The following is a 20,493-nucleotide window of genomic DNA, read 5'->3' on the forward strand; positions in this document are numbered from 1 at the left end:
CATGGAGGCACCTGTTACGCTAATAACATATACACTGTTAACTTCTTACTGTGACGCTCTCGTTAGGACAATAATAACACATCTTATGACCGTTCAGGAGTCTGCGTCCCCTAATATGACGCAAGGTCCAATGCAAGGTCCAATAGCCCTGTTGATGGCTGCCCTTCCTTCCGAATCCACAGAAGCTACTTCATAAATAACAAATATAGTGATAAACACTTAATAAATGATGACAAATGAGGAGGACAGACCCAGTTCGCCACGGGCGCAGGAGCAATGAATTCTGACGAAACAGATCACAGAGGTGCTGTGGCTCATGCCAGGGGATAAGAAAACAGCGGTCACAGGTGGCCCCAAGGTGAGGCCAACAAAATCCTCACGAGCACAGGGCAGAGAGTACGATGCATCCGGAAAATACAGCGATACAATTAAGCTAACAGACGAGAAACTTTTCCAGTGGAGACGACTCAGTACGACGACACAGCTCCAGATGCGAGGATTCTAACCACCCTGAGCGCGCTCGGGGAGTCGGCGCCAACCCACTCGCTCGGCTTAGCTGAGCGCCGCTAAGACCCGTGACACGCCGGTTCAGTTCAGGAGGCGGCGTCTGGCGGAACCTACACTGGGGAGACCTCTCCCTTAAGGCTGGGATTTTAAAAATACAGGCAGGGGGCTAGTCCTTTGATAGGAAGCGTAGAACGCACTGGGGGCAACGACAAGCTGGATGCTTACCAGGGCTGCTGGCCCTGGCACAGCCTGCTTGGCATCGTCGGGAGAGCAGGGTTGAGAACTAGCTCACCATCCGCATCGTCCTTCCTGGGGCCTCTGCCCACAGACCACCCTCCTCCTGCTGAGGTCCCAGGGTGCCAAGCTCTGGCAGGGGTCCAGGCCATCCCCCTAAGGCCACCTGGCCAGCAACTGCCTCGGAGCCGTGAGCGGAGGGGAGGGTCCCCTGGGTCTGGCACCGTCCTGGCCCACAGAGGCAGCCTTGACAGCAAGGCAAAGAGAGATGAGCCGTGTGACCTGGTCCAGTCAATTTCAGCTCTAATCCGAGACACAACAATGGTAAGCTCCAGACTGATCGTGTTTGACTAGCACACAGGTCCCCGAGAGAGCAGGTTTTTGGGAAAAAGAAATCAATAAAAAGCCTCGGCGGCACGTCTTGGGGATGGGAGACCTGAATCAAGCTTATATTTATTTGATTAATTCAAAAAAGCAGCCTCCCAGAACCCTGAGGAGGTAGGTAGACAGCTAGTGAGGACCGGTTCTCAATTACTTAATCTGGAAAACTGGGAAAGACGCGGCACGGTTTGGTGACCAGAGACGAGAAGCAAAGCTCTTTGCCGCTATTACCTGGGGTGACTCTCTACTGGCTCTAATCTGCCGGAAACCCGCACTTCCTTTTACCTTCGTCACATGGCCATGGGCACCGGCCAAATGTGTGTCCCTGGCCTTTACCGTCTAAGATAATCACCCTGCTGGTGACCTTCACATTCTCTGCGCTGGATGCTTCGTTTGGGGAACGGGAGTGGGGAGACTCTTCTCCGCTCCCCCTCCCGAAGGGCGGCTTATTGAGAGGCGACATCTCACCTTGAGGTCTGGGATCCCGTAGCCCTTCTTGAGGGTGATCTGGAACACGTCCAGTGCGCTGATGTACGCGGCCAGGCGGGAGAGGCTCTGCTTGCCGCTACCGCCCACCCCTACCAGCAGGGCGTTGCCCCGTGGGGACTCCAGGATGCGGCTGATCCTGCAGATGTGGGCCACCGCGTCCTCAAAGAGCACCTGAAGAGACCAGACCAGAGAGACCCCGGGCATCTCACCGCGCAGACACGCCTCCCTCGTCCCTTCCCACCCCGCTGCTGCCTGCTCGAGCCCCGCTCACCAGGTTCATGGCCGCGTTGATCTCGTTGTAACTGTCCAGAGCTTCCACCAGGAGCTTGCTCAGGGGAGCCACGTCAGTCACCGGCAGGTACTTGGGATCGCCGATCCCGTGAGCAAAGTGGCAGTAGATATTGGGTTTGGCGAATAAGAGCTCCTCAGCCAGATCCTAGATGTCAGAGACAAGATGCTTCTGTTGTCGCTGCCTCGGGTACACAGATCACGAACAGCAGCCCGAGCACCTTGCCGGTGGCCTCAGAATATCAGGCCACGTCTGCAGGGGCCCCGCAAACCACTGGGCAAAATCCCCTGGCCCCTGCCACGTCGGGAATGAACGGAGAGTCCAGAAAATTGATTCTACCATGAAAACCCCGGACACATCAGCGGAGCACGTCGACCCTGGCAGAGCTGTCTGTGCCCAGTGGCTAGAGGGAGGTCTTCACTCCTCCTCGCTCGGGCCACACCCACGTGGCAGAGTCACCCCGTGGGACCCAATGTGGTCCTTCCCATCCCCAGCCCAGGGCCCTTGCAGGGGGGCGGGGATTGTCACAGGGTCCCGACACCCTGCCCCTCGGAGCCTTCCTGGGCCTGGCAGGGGGACGTGGCGGCCTGACGTACGTCGAAGAACTTCTTGGTGGAAGCGACGGTGACTCTGCGCAGCGTCTCCTGGTCCTTCTCATCCACCATCTTGTCGCCGTACACACGTTCGGCTTCGTGCAGCCAGAGGCGGACGAGGTCTAGTGGGATTTTCAGGGTCTCTGTGGTGGAGAACAGGAGCCCCTGCCCCAGATGCGGGATGGTCGGCATCCTTAGCTGTGTCCGGGAGGCAAGCCGAGCACCGCATGTGGATTAAACGAGAACGTGGCCTCTTCCCCAGGGGATGACCCTTTAGGCTGTGGTACAGCGTCCACTGGAGGTCCAGGAAGCCACGGACTGCCAAGGCCGCGCAAGTCCTGGAGGGTGTGTCTGTGGCCTGAGAGACGTGGGGGGATTCTCCTCACGAGACAGGGTTAAGGGCTGCCCCCTCTAAGGGGGTGGACAGTGGAGAAAGGGACAAGGGGGCTGATGAGACAGAAGCCCGACTACGGGAGGCCATGGAGTGGCCGGCGAGCTTGGGCCGTGCAGCAAGCCTGCCCAGACCCAGTCCTGGCTTGGCCGTTTACTAACCAAGTGACCTGGCAAGTTCAACAGGGGCTTTTTTCCCAGGCCCTCGTTCTGGGCTCTGGGAACACAGTGATGATGGGACTGACCCTGCCTTCATGGAGTTTGCCTTCTAGTGGGGAGATGTAACCAGACAAAATCACAAGGTAATTACACATTGTGACGTGTGCTGTGAATGACATAAACAGGGACAGTGAGACAGAGCGTGTGGGGATGAGGAGGGGCCTCTTGAGGGCACGACATTTGAGCTGACACTCGACGTGGAGGGAGCCTTAGACTTCCCATCTGTAAAATGGGGATATACGAGCATTACATGTTGTTTGGAGGAGAAAATGGGGATATAAGTGGCCAAACCCATTGGCTAGCTCAGTCAATACATAAGAGGAAACATCATCACCACCATCAAGACTACAACCATCACCACCACCACCACCATCGTCATCACCGTCATCACCATCACCACCATTATCGTCATCACCACCACTATCGCCACGGTCACCATCGTCACCATCAACGTCATCATTGCACTCTGTCCACAGATCACTTTGCTTTCTCTCCTGAGCGCATCAGAGGAGGAGAGCATCTGTGGGTCAGGCCTTGGCCATAACGTGCCATGACACAGCGCTAAAAGCAGTACCTGGAAAATATTGGAGAGGTCCCTGAGGTTGAAGACATAATGAAACTTAACGGCTGTGGGAAGAAACGTTGATGTCACTTTCTGGTGCAGGGCTGTTACAGGAAAAAGGCACATCGATTCTTGCACACTCTTAATGGCCTCAGGAAGTGCAAAGCTTAAGCTATAGTTTCTGAAGCAAATGGACTGTGCGATGGTGACAATTTAAGTACGAAATCTACAGAGCTGAGGAGGGAGGAAGTTCGCTACTCTACTGATGTGTACATTGTTTCTGTATACTGAATTTCCTACCCTCTGCCTCCCCCTCAAGAAACTGGATTTCACAATACCTCAACAGCATCGTTAAAAAAAATATTGACTTGGAAGTATAAACAAAATATTTACCAGGGGAAAGTATGAAGCCTCCGTCAGCCCCAGAAAGCAGCGGGTCTCGCTGACAGGAGAGGGGGCGAGGCAGGTCAGCTTACCCAGGGCGGAGGCCACCAGATGGCTGCTCATCTTCTGGACTACCACGGGGACCGACTGATAGGCCAGGTGCTGGGCCAGGATGGTGCTGTAGATGCTCATGAGGGCCTCCTGGCCCGGGAAGCTCACGGCAAACACACAGAAGTGGCGCTGCCCGGAACAACCAGAGACCCTCGTCAGGCTGCGCGTAGGGACCAGCTTGGGGCAGGGTCACCTTCCTGGGGAGCAGACTCTGTCCTCATCGCCTAACGTCTCGTGGGCATGGTCAGAATGGACAGGTTCTCTCCTCATGCCATGTGTGTGGTAAAGCCCCCTTAAATACTGATTACATCTCAAACAGCCAAATTCGTGTCACGCTCTCCAGAAAAAACTTGGAGGAGGCCAAAGAGTGCCTCAGAGCGCAGCCTGGATTTAAATTTCAGGTCTCCATCTGCTTAGGTAATTCAGAGGTGAGGTCCTGCCTGGGTGGCATTGCAGATAGAGTACAGGATTTCCTGTTAAATCTGAATTTCACATAGGAAAAAAGTTTTTTTTTTTTAGTACAAATATGTCTCAAACATCGTATGGGGCATGATTTTCTGTTTATCTGAAATTCAGATTTGAGCAGGCATCTGTATTTTTATTTGCTAAGTCTGGCAGCCCTGTGGGCTCACAGGGAGAGCTGACTAGCCTCTCAACACCCCCCCCCTTCCCCCACCCACTGGGAATGTCCTGACATCTTCTGAAAGGCCGGGGCGTTCTCCAGGGAATGCCAGCCCACAGCCCCACGATCCCAAATCAATGCTTTCCTTCTCATTTGCCAAAGCAAGCCTTGGGCTCCTGCAGCTGACCGAGATGAATCCAGGTTCTGCCTACCTGAAGCCTGGGGTCGATGGTGAAGGATCCAGCAGTGGGGTTCATGCACGCCACGTACTGACAGTTATGGATGTCCTTCAGTGTCAGCTTCTGTCGGTCATACCTGCGCGGGCAAGGCCAGCATAATGTCCGGCTGCCGGAGCCACCCCCGGCTCCCCACCCACCCCAGTACTGCCCTGCATATGGTTAAAAGAAAAAAAAAACACCTCAAAATAACAATTACATGTGAAATGGCCAATTGTACTTCATGCTCTTAAGAGACATTTTGAAACAGGAGGCAACAGAGTGGCGCAGTGTTCAGGTCTGGGTTTACGTTCCAGCTCCCCCATTCAGTAGCATCGTGAATCTGGGGAGGCTGGCTAACCCCTCCGTGCCTCAGTGTTCTTATCTGTGCAATGGGTCGTGATGAGGACGAGTGGAGCTAATGCATGAAAATAAACTTAGAAGGGTACCTGAAATACAGCGAGGGTTCCACAGATGTTTACCACCGCCCCCATTATCACTCTAAGTAACAAGGATGATGATGGTGACGATGATCAAGTAAGCTGAAGAGCTTCCTCGGTGCCAGGGCACTGCTAACACTTCCAGGGGCTCAGACGAGGTCAAAGGCTATAAAGAGCTTGTGCATCTTTCACGTGCCTTTTACCTTTTGGCTTTTCCCCCCACTGTTTTGTTTTGTTTTCTGTTGGGAGTTGGGGCCGGCCCTTGTTCATTTGTGGGGATTCCTTGTATGCCCCACACGTTAATCCACTGCCAGTGTCGGGCATTGCAAGTAATTTCTCCCGTTAATCCCGTACTGTGCTCGGCCGTGGTGTCTCTGGGTGGACAATGTCCCTCAGTTTTCAGGTAGGTCAAAGTAACCATTCTTCGGCCTCCTGGCCTCTGCTTTTGAAACCTAGGTCTGAGAAGTCCTTCGCACTCCCCACCTTTCCCCGGGTCACACTTTCTTCCACCAACGTGGCAGTTTCTCCTTTGGCTTGTGGGCCGGCCCTCCACGTGGGGCCCGCCTGATCTATGTGGGAGGGGGTGGTCTGTGTTGCTGTCTCTTCTGCCCTTGCTGACAGAGCCTCTGAACGGTCCAGCCTTCCCTGTTGCTTGTGGGGCCCCTTTATCTGAAATTCTAGAGGGATCTTCCAAATCTGACTATGCCTCCCCCTCCTAGAGAGATGCTTCAGGACAAACTCAAGGGCAGCTGTGGACCCAGGGCTGAAGCTTCACAGCTCTTAGGGCCCTCTTAAAGAAGAGTACAACACATCTTAGTTTTGTAAATTTTGCAAGGATGCACGACCTGGTGAGCCCATTTCGAGAGCATGCAACCAGGGCCCAGGAGAGTGAGGGGCCACCCCTGGGCCCTCCCGGGCCTCCCAGCAGATCCTCCCGAGGGGGCGCGGGCAGCCCTCACGTATCCCTCCTGCTTTGCCCTCGGCCTCCTGCCCTGTCCCTCCCCAGACCTGTCCTGGGCCCTGGCCGTCCCACACCACTTTCACGTCCTCACAGATGTCGAGCTCTCGCAGGGCTGCACTTCAAGTGTGCCCCTCCCCGGCCTAGCTCTGTCACCTCCCCAGGGAGCCATCCCTAACACCCTGTTCCCACATCACAGCCCACAGCCCCCATGGCTTCACTGCTGTCCTTGCTGGGTTCCTACAGCCCGTGAGCCCTGGAGTCGGTGTCATGTCACGGGGAAAGGCCAGCCATGGAGTCAGACATGTGGGCTTGACCTCCAGCTGGGCCTTTCATCAGGGCTGTGACTGCCAGCAGGCCACTTATCCCCTCTGTGCCCTATTTCTCGGCAGTAAGGGGCAGGCTCCACGCATCCCCTCACTGACCCCTGATGAGATTTCTCGGGTTCCTTTGGTCTCAAAACCCCCAGGTTTGGCCTGGGCCACTTGCCAGGTCATCATGGCACACTTCTTTCAAGTGATACTTGTTTTAACCACACCGAATGTTCTGACCTTTCCAGACTGCGAATGTAAACATGCCACCCTCAGCTTTCTGTTGCCCTTGGGAGAAAGTGTTCTCTGTCAGAGTGGTCCATGAGTCCTGGGGTCTGGCCGCCCCTGCCCCGGGCACCCTCTCCCTCTGGCTCTCACGCTGCAGCCACGCTGGGCTCCTATGGCCCCCTCCAGGGGCCACACTCCCTCTGCCCACGGCATCTACTGTGCCCGAGATGCTCTCCCTCCACAGTACCGACACTAAGGCCAGTAATGGAGCTCCCAGCTGCCTCCTCCCGCCCCGGGTCTCTGACCCAGCCGCTGGGGCCCTCTGTGACCGCTCCCTTCACCCTGGAACTGCACCCCTCTGTCTTCTCTGCCATATGGACACTTCAACCGGAGGGGTACCTGTCTGTCCCTGCTCCATGGAACTGCAGGCCACAGCCGCCAGCCCGGGGCCTGGCAGGTGCCCACGGCATATTTGCGGAATGTATGAGAGGAGGAGACCTTGACCCCCCACCTCTCCCCAGAACTGTGACCCCATCAGCGTGGTCCTGTGTGCCAGCCCTGCATCCTCCCTGTGGCACCCCCCCGCCCCCACTCACCAGTGCCCGTGGTCCATGTGCTGCCGGAGGAGGGTGTGCGGGGCCACCGTCCCGTACTTGTCCACCTCGGGCATGTTCATGTCGTCGATGAAGTAGATCAGCTTCTTGGTGCCTGGTGGCCCGTAATTCCGCCCTGATTTCTTCTCCAGCGGCTTTTCGAGAACACCTAGAGAAGGGAATGGGGTGACTACCACGGTGCCTGGTAGATCTCAGAGGCGGTGGCCCAAAGGGTAGCCCCAGCGCACCAAAGACAGGGTGGGTTGGACTCCAGCCACCTCAGGAGTAAAGGAGAGGGCGGTGGGCACCACTGGCTCCAGGCAGGGGGACAGGAACCTTGTGCTCATTGACCTGGGGGCCACCTGAGACTGGTTATGAGGGGAGCTCCCTGTGGGATCTGCCACCCTCGTCCCCCTGCTCTGGGCATAGAGGGCAGTGGGTGGGGGCATGGGAAGTGGAGAGGCAGCTGGCAAGCTCCCGGGTCTGCAGTAAGAAGGCGCTGTGAGGAACGTCAGGGTGGGGCTGGGGGGCAGTCCGTCGGATGAGAGGGATGGGGTGTGTCGAGGCCAGGCTGTGAGGACGCGCGCTTGTCCTCAGCCTCACCCTGTAGCATAGCCGAGGTCGTGTAGAAGTTGAAGGGCACGGCCTGCACCAACCAGTCGTCTGTACTCAGGCTGCCCAGCTTGTCCCCCATCAGCACCGACTTGCCCGTCCCTGCATTCCCCACCAGCATCACCGGCCACGACTTCTCCACGAGCAGGTCCAAGAAGTAGCGGATACGGATGGTTTCCGTGGTGTGCACCAGTGAGGCCTGGGGGAGAGAGGGAGGAGTCGTAACCCCAGACACACCTGAGCCTCCAATTCCCACCCTCCGTACAAACCTGCAGACCTGGACAGTTTGTCAAATCCCCAGTCTTACTTGGAAGGTCCTACTGTTGAAAACCATTTGCGACCGGACATCCCATTGAGAAGCGAGTGGGATGGGGCTCTGAGTCCTGCCCCTAAATCGTTATAAATCGTCACCGCTCTGGGCAGTTACCTGCAGCGGGACATCAGGGTCCAGCTCGAAGCGGGGCACCTTGTCCGTCCATGGCAGGAACTTTTTGGTGTCGGGATCTATGTAGTAGTCAAAGATCGTTCCCTGCGAGGGGAACTTGATTGTCTTAAACTCGTTGATCCACCATCGGCTGAACTCGACCCGATAATCTACAAGCTGTTGGGAAACAAAATAGAGCACAGAAACGGCCCAGCTGAGAGGGATGCCGGCAGACCGAGTCTGGGTGGCCAGGCACCCGCCGCGGCCGGCTGCCCACCTGGTCCTGGAACATGGCCCCTCCGAAGGCCCAGAAGCAGGCGAACACGAAGTAGAGCTCGTACAGCTCCTTGGCAGAGTCAGGTGGTGCGTTCTTCTCGGTGAGGAGGCACTCAAGCAGGTACAGGATCATCTGGATGACCGTGATCTCGGGCACCGGCGTGATCGTCTTAAACCCGACGCGAAGCTTGTCCAGGCAGGTGGGCAGGTACTTGTCAAAGAGGACCAGCAGGGTGGCCTTTTCCGACTGCACCTTGCGCCTCTCGATCCAGCTGCTCACCACACTGGGGAAGACGGGAGGTGCTGGAGGACTGGGCCACCACGCTGGGTCCCCCTGGCGACCCTCTGCTTGGTGAACGCTTCCAGGGGATTCTGGCACTCCTGCCTGGTGATGGGGCCGGTCCCAGACCTTAAGAGGATCTGATGAGGGTGTGCCCTTTCCCTGGGATTCTAGCTGTGGGGTGCTGTCCTCCTAGAACAACTGGGAGCCATCCTTCCCACCCCCAAACGCAGATAATACTGAGGACAGTAGAGCTGGATATAGGAGGAGAGGAGCGGAGAGAGAAGCTTCATAACGTCATCTGGGGGAGAGAGGGAGGGGATGGGAAGGGAAGAAAAGGGAAAGGAAAGGAGAGGAGCAGGGACACATCACTGCATTATCTGGACTCCTGGATCCAGCCATGCCTGAAGCATACATGGTGAATTGAGCCAATTGACACATTTAATGGAAGAGTCCAAACCAATACAACAGGCGTTCCTGAGGAGCCATGTTGGGTCGTCTGGCACACATACATCTCTGGAGTGGGTTGCATAGAGGTGGCCCACCACGGCTGTGAGTGGTGTGGATTCTAGAGCCCGACTGCCTGGCTTGAATGGGCTCTAGCGTGGCCAGCCATGGCCTCGGGCAAGTTACTCAACATGTCTGGGTCTCAGGTTCCTCATCCGTAAATGGGAGTGATGATAATCGCTCCCATATTCGAAGGACTACCTGGGCTGATACTTTTAAAGCTCATAGAGGGGAGCCTGGTCCACGGTAAGTGCTAAACAAGTGCCTGCTAAAAGCGGAAAGAGCGTCCGGCTCCCTTGCGGGCTGATGAGCTCAGTGAGCTGTCCTTTCTAGGATGCCCAAAACGTAAGCAGGAAGCTCGCGTTACCCGAGGCAGCTCGCCAGCCCTCCGCAGCCCCAGCAGACGTGCCTTTCTGCAAGCGAGCACACGTTCTGGAAGCTCTGCCTCTCCCTGCACCCCTAGCAGAACAGAGAACCAAGAGCTCAAAAACCCTGCCCCGTTGCCCCTGGGCTCACTAGGTAACAGAGGAAACCTTTAAACGCTCTCCGTCCACGAGCGAACACAGCGCAGTTGAGAACCGGATTCCAAATGCAGTGGGTCTTCAGAACGGAGACCGATTTGCAAGTCTATACATAGACTGCTGCATTTGCCTTCTCTCTTGAAGGCGGACATATCAGATTTACAATGTTGCCTCGTTAGAGACATTTAGTGCCTGCAGATGTGCGCTGGCTTTGATCTGAAAAGCCAAGCCAGACCCAGACCCAGACCCAGACCCCGGGAGGACGAGTGGCTTCCCTGCAGGCTCCTGCCCTGTCCCCAGAGGCCACGGGGCCCCTCTGGCCCCGGAGCTTTGCTTCACCTCCCGCTCCTGGATATGCTCAGTCACCCCTGCCTTGAGTCGTGGCTGCCCCTGCTGGAGGGCTACTCTTTCTCTGGGTTGGGGGGGGGGGCCTGAGCAGGCCCTCAGCTTCTCCACTTCTCTCCAGCAAAACCTGGGTCTCCTCCTGGTCCCCAGGATGCCACTCACTCTCTTGGTTACCCCTCTGGAGCCCCAGCTGAAGGGTGAGCCTTCGGGTCCCGCCCCCGCCCACCCCTGCTGACCTACCGCTCTCCTTCCCACCCCCGCCGAGCGTCCACCGGGTGCCCCTCGGCCCCACCGTCTCCTTCCCGTTCTCTTGCGTCTTAGCGGCTCCCACTCAGACTTTGTTCCAGTTCTCTTGCCTTGTCTGCTGCCCACCCTGGAAACGCCCAGACGTGTGTAGTGGGCAGGGTGGGGGCCCCTCAAAAGACATGTCCACCCACAGTCTGTGAACGTGGCCTTATTTGGAAAAAGGGTGTTTGCAGATGCAATCAAAATAAGGATCTTGGGCCTCCCTGGTGGCGCAGTGGCTGAGAGTCCGCCTGCCGATGCAGGGGACGCGGGTTCGTGCCCCGGTCCGGGAGGATCCCACATGCCGCGGAGCGGCTGGGCCCGTGAGCCATGGCCGCTGAGCCTGCGCATCCGGAGCCTGTGCTCCGCAACGGGAGAGGCCACGGCAGTGAGAGGCCCGCGTACCGCAAAAAAAAATAAGCACCTCGAGAGGGTGCATCCTGGATGAGGGTGGGCCCTGATCCAACGACTGGTCCTTATGAGAAGAGGGAAATTAGGACACAGAGGCATGTGCAGAGGGGAGACCACGTGAGACTCAGAAAGGTGGCTGTGTGATGTGTCCACACGCCAAGGACTGCCAGCAACAGCAGAAGCTGGGGGAGAAGCCCTAAGAGAGATTCCCCCCTCAGAGCTTCCAGAAGGAACCAACCCTTCCAACACCTGATTTCATACTTCTGGCCTCCAGAACCGGAAGAGAAAAAACTTCCACTGTCTGAAGCTGCCCGGTTTGTGGTCCTTTGTCATGGCGGCCACGGGACACTAACAAAACAGGATGACAGGTGTGGCTGGAGAAGGCGGCATAGTGGTGCTGGGTCTCAGCGGCCCCCAGGCCCCTGTGGGTCAGGCCAGCTCTGGTTCTGTCCCTGCAGGGTCACTGCGCTCGTGTAGCCCCCTAGCCCCGGCCTCGCTGCATCGGGAGACGGCGGTCTCACTTCCCACTCGATGCACAGACGCATCGAGCGTGAACTCTCCACCTCCCCCTCTCTCCCCACCGGCAGTTGCCTGTGCCTGGAAACACCCGTTCCTGCTCATCTCGCCCCGGCCACTATGAGACATTTCCAGAAGGACCCTCATTACCAGGGCCTCCTCTCAATTCCTCCTCCGTGAATTGCCATCTGGCTTCTGCCCCTGTCGCGCCAGGAAGCTGTTCTTCCTGAGTTAATGGTGAGCTCCCAGCTGCCAAATCCAGTGGCAACTTCCCGTCCTCGGCCCCTTGACCCTCCGGACGCGACCCTCTCGACACTGCTTCCCTCCTGAAGCTCTTTCCTCCCTGGCTATGTGGGGCGTCACCTCCCTGGTTTCCCTTCTACCTGTTCCTTCAAGGATTCTTCTTCCTCCCAACATCTCTTACCACTCTCCACATCTCTCCGGGAGACCCAGTTTCCCCAGCACGGAGCATCCGTGGGTAGACACACAGCAGGTGCAGAAAGCACTGGTGGAGTGAATGAATGAATGAAGTGGATGACTGAATGAGTGCAGCCGGGGTGTTTCTCCTGAGGCCGTCAGTCCCAGAACATTGCACTGGGGTTTCTACTCAAGACCACGCAGGATGTCCTGGCCTATAAATTACTAGCCTTGTGTCCAAGTACGAAAACATGCCTCCAGGATCAACGGCAAGCCTTCCATTTCTTAAGGTTTCAAACATTTCTCACATCCATCCCTCCTCCCCTGTCCCCAGTGGCCACCCGTCATCTGCTGCCATAAACTCTCCTCGTCACGTCAGAAAGGGCCCCTGTGCCGGCCCTGGAGGCTGGTCCAGGGTCAGTCCCTTCCTGCCAAGAGCATCCCCATGTTTCACGCTCCATCCACGAACATCTGACCACCACCAGTTCCTGGGAAGCTCACACTCTCGCCCTGATGCCCCTTAAATGTTGGTTCTCACTTGGAATGCTTTCCCTACCTGTCGACCTGGAAAGCTCCTTTTCCTGTCGGGGGCTCAGCCCAGACTCCAGCTCCTCCAGGAAGACTTCCCGTCTCCACAACAGGCCCAGACCCTCCCTCCCTCCTCAGAGTTCCCTGCATGTGGTACAAACTTCTGTTTCGTTAGCTGCCGTGATGCAGAGTCTCCATGCATTACGTCACTTATTCACACATCTGTCCCGCATCCTTTCATTGCCCCCACGCTGCTGCCTGGGGAGGGCCCAGCACAAGGTATTTATCGCATGAATGAACGAGTGAGTGAATAAATGAACGCATTCGCAGGAAACTCTGAAACGCCAGTGCCCTCCTTTTTCTCTTCATAGTTTGGAGCAGGAGAACAAAAGCCCAACTCACGGGTTCCACCCTAGATCGGCCGGGTTGATGTACAGAATGCCGGCTCTGGAGACGGTGGCCGGTGTGGCCGTTCTCAGGTGGCTGATCTCGAACACCAGCCGCATGGTGCGGTTCAGGGGGATCCGCTCATTGCTGGCCAGCGTGAGGACCTGGTGAGGGACACAGGCCTGTGGGTTTCAGCCCCAAAGCACCCTCGTGCTGAGGGTTTCACAGGTCACATCTCAGAAGAGGAGGAGGTCGGGGACACTCCCCGTACCCCCACCAGCCACCAACCGGCTTCCCTAGTCCAGCGTCTCCCTGCCGTCCTCGATGCCAGCCCCCCCGGCCCTTCCCACCCCGGGGCCACGGAGAGTGTCCAGATGTGCGTGGATGACGTAGGACTTCACTCTGAGGCTAAAGTTGCCTTTCAAACCATGACCCCGCCCCCGCCCACCAGGAATTCTGGGGGTCCCTCCTCCACCCAATTGAGAATCACTTTAAGCTGCTTCTAGATAATTCTCAACACTGTCCGCGCCTTCCAGGACATTAGCGACCCCTCCGACATCGCGCCACGCGTCAGTCAGACAGGAACGCTCGCTACGCCTGCATCCTTCGCCCACGTTGCGGCCAAAAAGCAGGTGAGCCGGGTGCACGCGGGCCTGCATCCAGTGAGGAATGCGTCTTGTGATGGGGGGGGGGCTTTCCCTCGTGCATAACGCTTTGTGCAGAACTCCAGGCAGGCCCCCTCCTGAGTCCCCATGCACAGCGGGTCCTGTCTGCTGAGTGCGGCAGGCGAGACATGTGGCATGTCCCATATGCTCCCCTCCCTCACGTTACTGCCATTCTGGGGGGGTCAGCTCAGGGATCCAGGGGTCCCTTGTACCTTGTTGTCATCCATGACGGTGTTGAGGGACTCGATCCACATGGGGTCTATGTCCCCGTCCAGGATGATCCACTTGGGGCCGTCGTGAGGGATGTTGGCCAGGTCCCGCATGATGGTGGAGAAGAGGCCTGTGGGCGGTGGGGCTCTGTCAGGTCCAGCTCTGGGCGGCTCTCCCTGGGGCCACAGGGGCTGAGACCAAGCTCGCCCCCTCTGGGCCAACACTGGCCTCTCTCTCAGAGGTGGCCAGTGCCCTACTTCAGAGGGACAGCGGAGGCCCTCAGACAGGAGGGGACCTGGCTTGTTTCCTGCCCTTCTCCTGACCCCGAGGACCCACCTTTGTGACTCCACCCCGACCCTACCCCCCGACATCCCCCCCAAGTCTGGTCCAGTTCTCAGACTCAACAGCCCTACGTGGAAAGCCACTGCCCCGCCCTGCACCCCTTCACGCATCCCTTCCCTCCTTCATTCATTCACTCAATAAAGGTTTGCTGAGTGGTCTTAAAGAGTCAGGCTCAGGGACTTCCCTGGTGGCGCAGTGGATAAGAATCCGCCTGCCAATTCAGGGGACAGGGGTTCGATCCTTGGCCCGAGAGGATCCCACATGCCGCGGAGCAACCAAGCCTGTGCACCACCACTACTGAGCCCACGCTCTAGAGTCCGTGCTCCATGACAGAAGCCACCGCAATGAGAAGCCCGCACACCTCAACGGAGAGTAGCCCCCGCTCGCCTCAACGCAGCCAAAAATAAAATAAATAAAATTAATTAATTAAAAAAAAAAACAGGAAAAAAAAGGAGTCAGGCTCAGAGCAGGGGGCGTGGGGACAACTGAAGCCCCTGCCCACCCCACAGAGCTTGCATCCCAGCGGAGGGGGTGACGATGCAAGATACACGTGCAGGAATCGATGCCAAGTCACAAAAAGAAAGCAGGGGGAGGGGCAGACGGTGATGCGGCGGGCAGGGGGCCTCTCACAGAGGGGAGACTGGAGCAGAACCTCCCTGGCTTCCTGTCCCGGGAGGGGGACGCGTGGAAGCTTGGGTGGGGCGGGGGTGGGGATGGTCCCCTGGCAAGCAGTACACACCTGCCTCTTCCAACCCCTCCAGTTGCCCCTTCCTCCGCCTGGACCACCCTTGGGGCCCCGCATCTCCCCTAGCCCCTCACCTGTCCTTTCTCCAATGTCCCGAGTTTTGTTTTTTTTTTTTTTATAAAGCACAGATCTCACCAAGGCCCTTCCCCGGAGAAACACCATCCCCAGCACCCGAGGCTCCAGCCTGCGCTTCAGGGCTCTCGTCCTGTGGCCCATGGGGTGGGGGCCCTGTCTTCCCTCAGCCCTGCTTGAGGCAGCGGTGCTGAAGCTCCGGTGTCCATGGCCTCCCCGGCTCCTCCCGCCTGGGAGAGCGAACCGGCCCTTCTCTGTGGCCTTCCTGCTCTCCGCAAGCACCGTCATTACGCACCACGCGTGCGTGTGGGCCCCCTCACCGCCGCTGGGCCTGCTGAGGGCCTCCCTCGGGGGCTCATCCACGTGCTCACTGCACAGAGGCCGGCCGAGGGGCCACGACAGAGCGGGCCCGCCGTGGACCCAGGCCTGGGACGCCTGCTCCGAGCCCTCGCCCTCTCGGCCCTGCCGGGGATGCTGCCCGCATTACCATCTTTCCACTCCCTGGTCATCGGGTTGATGATGCCGAAGAGCTCGTCGCAGGTGACGGCCTTGGGGTCCAGGTCCACGGCGACCGGCTTCCTCTGCAGGTTCTGATAGGTCTTGTTCAGAGACTTGAGGACCTGCACCGAGGCGGGGGCTGCTCACTCAGTGCCACATCCCGCACCCAGACCCTGCGCTAGGGCCCTTGTGTGAGCTCCAAGGGCCCTTGAAGACCCACAGGCAGAATCCCTGCTCTGGGCCTGCTTTGCTTTGGCGACACGCGGGTGAGTTTGCGACCCCCAAACAACGTCCAGGAAGACGCCCTGCGATTGTTCCTGCCTGTGCACAGAGGAGGGCTACTTGTGCCCAGACTGGGTAAAATTCATACTAGTTCCCTGATAATAAAAGTAACTGCTCGCTGAAAGAAAAATTAAAGGAAGGAAACTACCTGTCATTCTTCCCCCCCCCCCCCCCCCCCCCCCCCCCCCCCCCCCCCCCCGCCCACGCAGAGAAAAGGGTTTCTGAGGACATCTGAGGATGTTTCCCATGGGTATATGTGTAGACAGAAATACACACATTCCTTTTTAGAGAACTGGTTCCTACAGTTTCTGCCTTCTAAAAATAACTTGCAGTGAACATCCCTCAGTTACATAGTCTTTGGAAATGATCTTTAATAATAGCGTAATAGTCCATCCTGTGGGCGGCTAGCTGAACACTCGGCAGGTTTAGAATTTTCCGATGTTATAGGTATCAGTCATGTTGGCCGCCGCCCTCTGCTTTCCACTGTGCCCAGGCAGTGGTAGGGGGCGGGGGACAGGAGGGTGGGGGGTTGGCTGCAGAGAGGCGGGGTGACTGATATCAAGGGGGGAGGAGGGAGAGAGGAGGACCTGGGAGAAGGGCCTCATCGGCGGGACCAGGGTCCGCTGGCCACTCCTCGCCTCCCCTGCCGTCCCCGGCCCCCCGTCAGAGCTTCCTTCCTGGTCCGTGACACCCTTCCGCCCGGGACGCGCAAGGCTGGGTCCCCGGGTGGGCATGTACCTGGGACTTGCCACTGCCCGCGCTCCCGATGACGAACACCGAGTGCCTGACTTGCAGCAGTTCCTCCATCTGCACCACCTTCAACACGAAGCTTTCCTCCGCCTGCAGCTGGAGCTCCACGATGCCCTGCTTAATGGCCTGGGGAAGGCGTGTGGGAAGGGGGTGCCGGGCCCGCCGTGCAGGGCGAGGGAGCCCCCCGCCCAGCGGAGAGACCAGAAGGGAACAGCGGCCCTGCCCGTGGGGATGTTTACGTGCTCCGCCGCGGGTGCTACTGAGAACCCCGTGCGGGGGATGGGTTCGCCCAAAGCATCCTCCCCTTCCTCTCCCGACCCCCCAGCGTTGCAAGAGGGGCTGGAGAGGCAACCCATAGCCTCAGGACGTTCCTCGGGGCAGAGGGAGCCGTGCATGTGTGGCCATTGCCCGCTGGCAGACGTGACCACAACTCCAGTGTGGTACCTGCCACTTAGGCAGGTACCCACCCAGCGTGTGGCGGAAACAGGCATCCTCGGCGGGAAGGAGGCCAGGGTGTGGCTTCCCGGACCACCATGACCCTGGCTGTACCCACCTTCTCAAAATTCAGGTCCCGTTTCCGAGGCACGTCCAGTGCAGGGAAGAGGTCCCCAATGAGCCCCATGAACACGGGCAGGTCGTCGGCGATGATCTTGGGGGTGTTGAAGTCCCTGAGCGCCCGCATCAGCACCTGGTCCTCTGCTCGGCTGGGGTCGCCCCTCTTCAGGGAGCCGGCCACCACCAGCACAGACTTGATGGCTCGCAAGCCCCAGTCATAATGATCCTGCGAGTGGAGGGCAGGGCCGGGCGGGCGTGAGCGCGCCGTTGGGGTGCTGGGACTGAGGCCAGCCTGCCGCTGGGACGCGTGGAGGCTCCACCAGGCTGTCTGGGAGGCATGCGGGCCAGCTGCGTTTGTAACCCCTCCCGACCCCAGCTCTGCGGGCCCAGGACGCTGTCACACACCTGCTTTGACAGCAGCTCTTTGCACAAGGTGTAGAGCGTGATGAACTTCCTGGCCAGAAGGCGGGCCTCCAGAAAGCCCTCAGACACCAGCATGATCTCGCATATCAGTTCAAAGTCGGGGACCACCATGGCGCAGGGCCTGAGGGGGTCAGCGGGGTCTGCCTTGGCTTCTCCCCCTCTTCCAACCATGCCCCCACCTGCCCCTTGTCACCTAGGGGCACACCTCACCTGCCAGGAGGAGCACAGCACCACTGGCTGAGAGTCTAGGCGCGGAGCCGGGTTCCCAGGCCCCCACCCGCCGCTTGGCTGCGCTCCCGCTTCACTTGTTCCTCCTACACCCTGCGCAGGGGCGTCTCCAGGCCCTGCATCCCTTGACTCAACTCCTCTGAGAGTCACCTGAGCCCCGTCCTCCCTCACTGGCCGGTTGTGCCTGAAACGGGACCTCCATCCCAGGTGTCAGAGGCCCTGGCGGGCTGGTCCCTCTTACTCGGGCCTTGTCTCCAGACTCCTCCTCTCCCACAGCCCCCTCTGGTCGGCCTCGCCCTCTGCCCTCCACAGCACCCTCCTGGGCACTTCCTCATGCCATCCCCGCCCACCACACACCTGAACAAGGCCTTTAAGTTCTCGGGCAGCTCCGTACGTCCGGCGTACCCGGGGTTCATGGTGATGAAGAGGCCAACAGTGGGGATGAGGCTTATCATCTCTCCCAGGAAATTAAACGTTTCTTTCTTGGCCCGAATTGCATCTTGGATACATTTTACCTAAACGGTGGGTACACAGACGCGTTCACGTGGGAATGACCACCTTCGACGGGCTGGACGGATCGTCGTTTGTGCTAAAGCGTGTGGCTGTGATTTTGCAGAGGACCTTCCTGATTTTTCTTTTTTTAAATTAAACTTTAAACTTTGATACAACTGTAGATTCACGTGTAGTTGTAAGAACGAACGTGGAGGGGATCCCATGGGCCCCTCCCAGGCGCCGCCCTAGGGTGACCGTAGTGCAGCATCGCCACCAGGACAGCAACGTGATGATGGGACATTTCTGTGACCTCAGGTGTGGTCACCCTCTGTAGCCAGCCCCACCGTTCTCCCACCCTGCCCTCCCCTGAGCCCCTGCAGCCCCTCATCTGCTCCCGTCTCTGTGATTCTGTCTTTCGTGAACGTCAGTAAGCGGGATGGTACAATGTGTCATCTGAGACGGGCTCTGGTCACGCGGTGAGACGCCCTGGGGGTTCCTCCAGGTTGTGGTTGTTCCTTGATATTACTGAGTGGCGTCCCACCCCCTAGCCGTTCTGTGTGTCCCGTTCCTGCTCGGGCAGTGTGACCCGTGGGAGGGCTGACTGGTAGCCATCCCCACATCAGAAAGTCAGCCCCGGGTGAAATCTGAATTCAGGGACCATTTAGCTGCCTTTGACCCTCGGTGGTGCTGAGCAGCTGCAAACCTCCAAGCCACCACTGGAGGGCGCCCTGAAGCCACAGTTTAAGCCCTGACCTACGAGCCTGGGGCTTTGGAGCAAAGCGCATGCCTAGTTGTCCAGGACTTTCCTCCCAGACTGGTCTGCAGCATGCGGCTCACAACCCAGCAGGGCAGTGGCTGGCGGTGGGACCCCTCCCCTCCACATGGAGCCTCTCCTAATGTTCCGTTCCAGTTCCTGCTCCTCCATCCGAGTCAACAGCTCTCCGTAATTATCCTGGGGTCTGTGCACTGACTTTGGGGGCAGGGGTCCCCAAGGCAGCCGTCAGCATTGCCCATGGGTCCAGGGGGCGCTGGCTGCCCTCGTCCTCTCTTTGCCGTACTGGCCTCCAGCCCCAGGGCTTGGGGATAGTTCCATGTCTATGCCGAGGTGGGGAAACAACAGTGGAGGAGGCCAGCTACCTGCACTCACCCCTAATCATGCCGGCAAACCCATTCTACAGATTAGAAGATGAAGGCACAGACAGTTCAAATAAAGCCCAGAACTAGGCAGTCCTGCACTCTGTCATGGGTGTTCCCAAAATACTCGGGCTCATTTCCTCCTTCTCTCCCTCCCAGCACCCTTGTCTAACTGATAAACTCCTAGACATCCTTCAATGCCCAGCTCCATTGGTAATTGAGACCAAGCCCTCTGTCCTGGTCCCCTAGGCAAAACTGATTATCCCCTCGTCTGTATTCGGTTACCTATGTGCCACTGGGTCTGATCCTTACTGTTTTCCTTCTGTGGGCCCCTGAAGGACAGGGCTGGGGTCCCGCTCACCTTTGTGCCACACCCCCCAACTCAGTGAGGCTGACCTGACCCTACAGGAAAGCTGACGAGCGCCAAGCCGGCAGGGCAGTGAGTTCCCGTACGTGACCCAGAGACCACACGGGCCCTACCTGTACGGCGATCACAGACAAGACCTCCACGGAGATTCGATTGAACTCATCGAAGCAGCCCCAGGCTCCAGTCTGGGCCAGGCCCTTGTAGATATTGCCACAGGACTAGAAAGGGTGAGATGGGAGAAGCATGCGTGGAGAGCCCTGCCGGGAGCCCCTACCTGCCCCATCAGCCCCCTGGCCGAGGGTCAGGCTTGGGAACTTTGGGGCCCTCAGAAGGCTAGAGGCAGGACGTTCACTCCCTGGGAGGGGTAATCCTGCCCGGGGCCGGGTGCCAGGAAGAGCCCAGACCCTCCCTGGCATGGGGGCTTTGCCCGGGCTCAGATTAGGGAGTTTGTGTAAAGTTCAGCCCTTGCATTTTCCACTAGCACACAGGAGAGGGGGCTTCCCTCTAAGGTAGGGGGACGGACGGCAGGCTCCAGCCGGATAATCAGGATGATTCTTCAACGTTTACATACAGGATCCCTTCTGGGAGGATCCAGCTTCAGATGTCACTTTTCTAAAACCCAGAAGGCCGGTGCAGGCTGCGGCCTTGAGAGTCAGAATGGGCAGCTGTCCCCACCCTCAGCCTCAAGATGGGGT

The 20,493-nt window shown here is 58.2% G+C and overlaps 1 protein-coding gene across 1 annotated transcript in view; it reads right to left on the minus strand.

Moving 5' to 3' along the window:
- DNAH17 (dynein axonemal heavy chain 17) overlaps positions 1-20,493 on the minus strand; it is a 110,635-nt gene that overhangs the window by 39,122 nt on the left and 51,020 nt on the right. The window contains exons 36-53 of the mRNA XM_065896570.1: positions 19,912-20,016; positions 18,163-18,320; positions 17,560-17,698; positions 17,153-17,380; positions 16,588-16,725; positions 15,557-15,689; positions 13,913-14,040; positions 13,051-13,199; positions 8,840-9,122; positions 8,566-8,739; positions 8,130-8,337; positions 7,530-7,695; positions 4,994-5,096; positions 4,141-4,288; positions 3,677-3,768; positions 2,497-2,658; positions 1,883-2,047; positions 1,591-1,782 (exon numbers count right to left, since the gene is read on the minus strand). Of these exons, the coding sequence (XP_065752642.1) occupies positions 1,591-1,782; positions 1,883-2,047; positions 2,497-2,658; positions 3,677-3,768; positions 4,141-4,288; positions 4,994-5,096; positions 7,530-7,695; positions 8,130-8,337; positions 8,566-8,739; positions 8,840-9,122; positions 13,051-13,199; positions 13,913-14,040; positions 15,557-15,689; positions 16,588-16,725; positions 17,153-17,380; positions 17,560-17,698; positions 18,163-18,320; positions 19,912-20,016 (2,871 nt within the window). The remainder of the gene's footprint in view (positions 1-1,590; positions 1,783-1,882; positions 2,048-2,496; positions 2,659-3,676; positions 3,769-4,140; positions 4,289-4,993; positions 5,097-7,529; positions 7,696-8,129; positions 8,338-8,565; positions 8,740-8,839; positions 9,123-13,050; positions 13,200-13,912; positions 14,041-15,556; positions 15,690-16,587; positions 16,726-17,152; positions 17,381-17,559; positions 17,699-18,162; positions 18,321-19,911; positions 20,017-20,493) is intronic.

Source organism: Phocoena phocoena, chromosome 19 (genome assembly GCF_963924675.1).
Source record: "Phocoena phocoena chromosome 19, mPhoPho1.1, whole genome shotgun sequence".
Taxonomy (NCBI): Eukaryota; Metazoa; Chordata; class Mammalia; order Artiodactyla; family Phocoenidae; genus Phocoena; species Phocoena phocoena.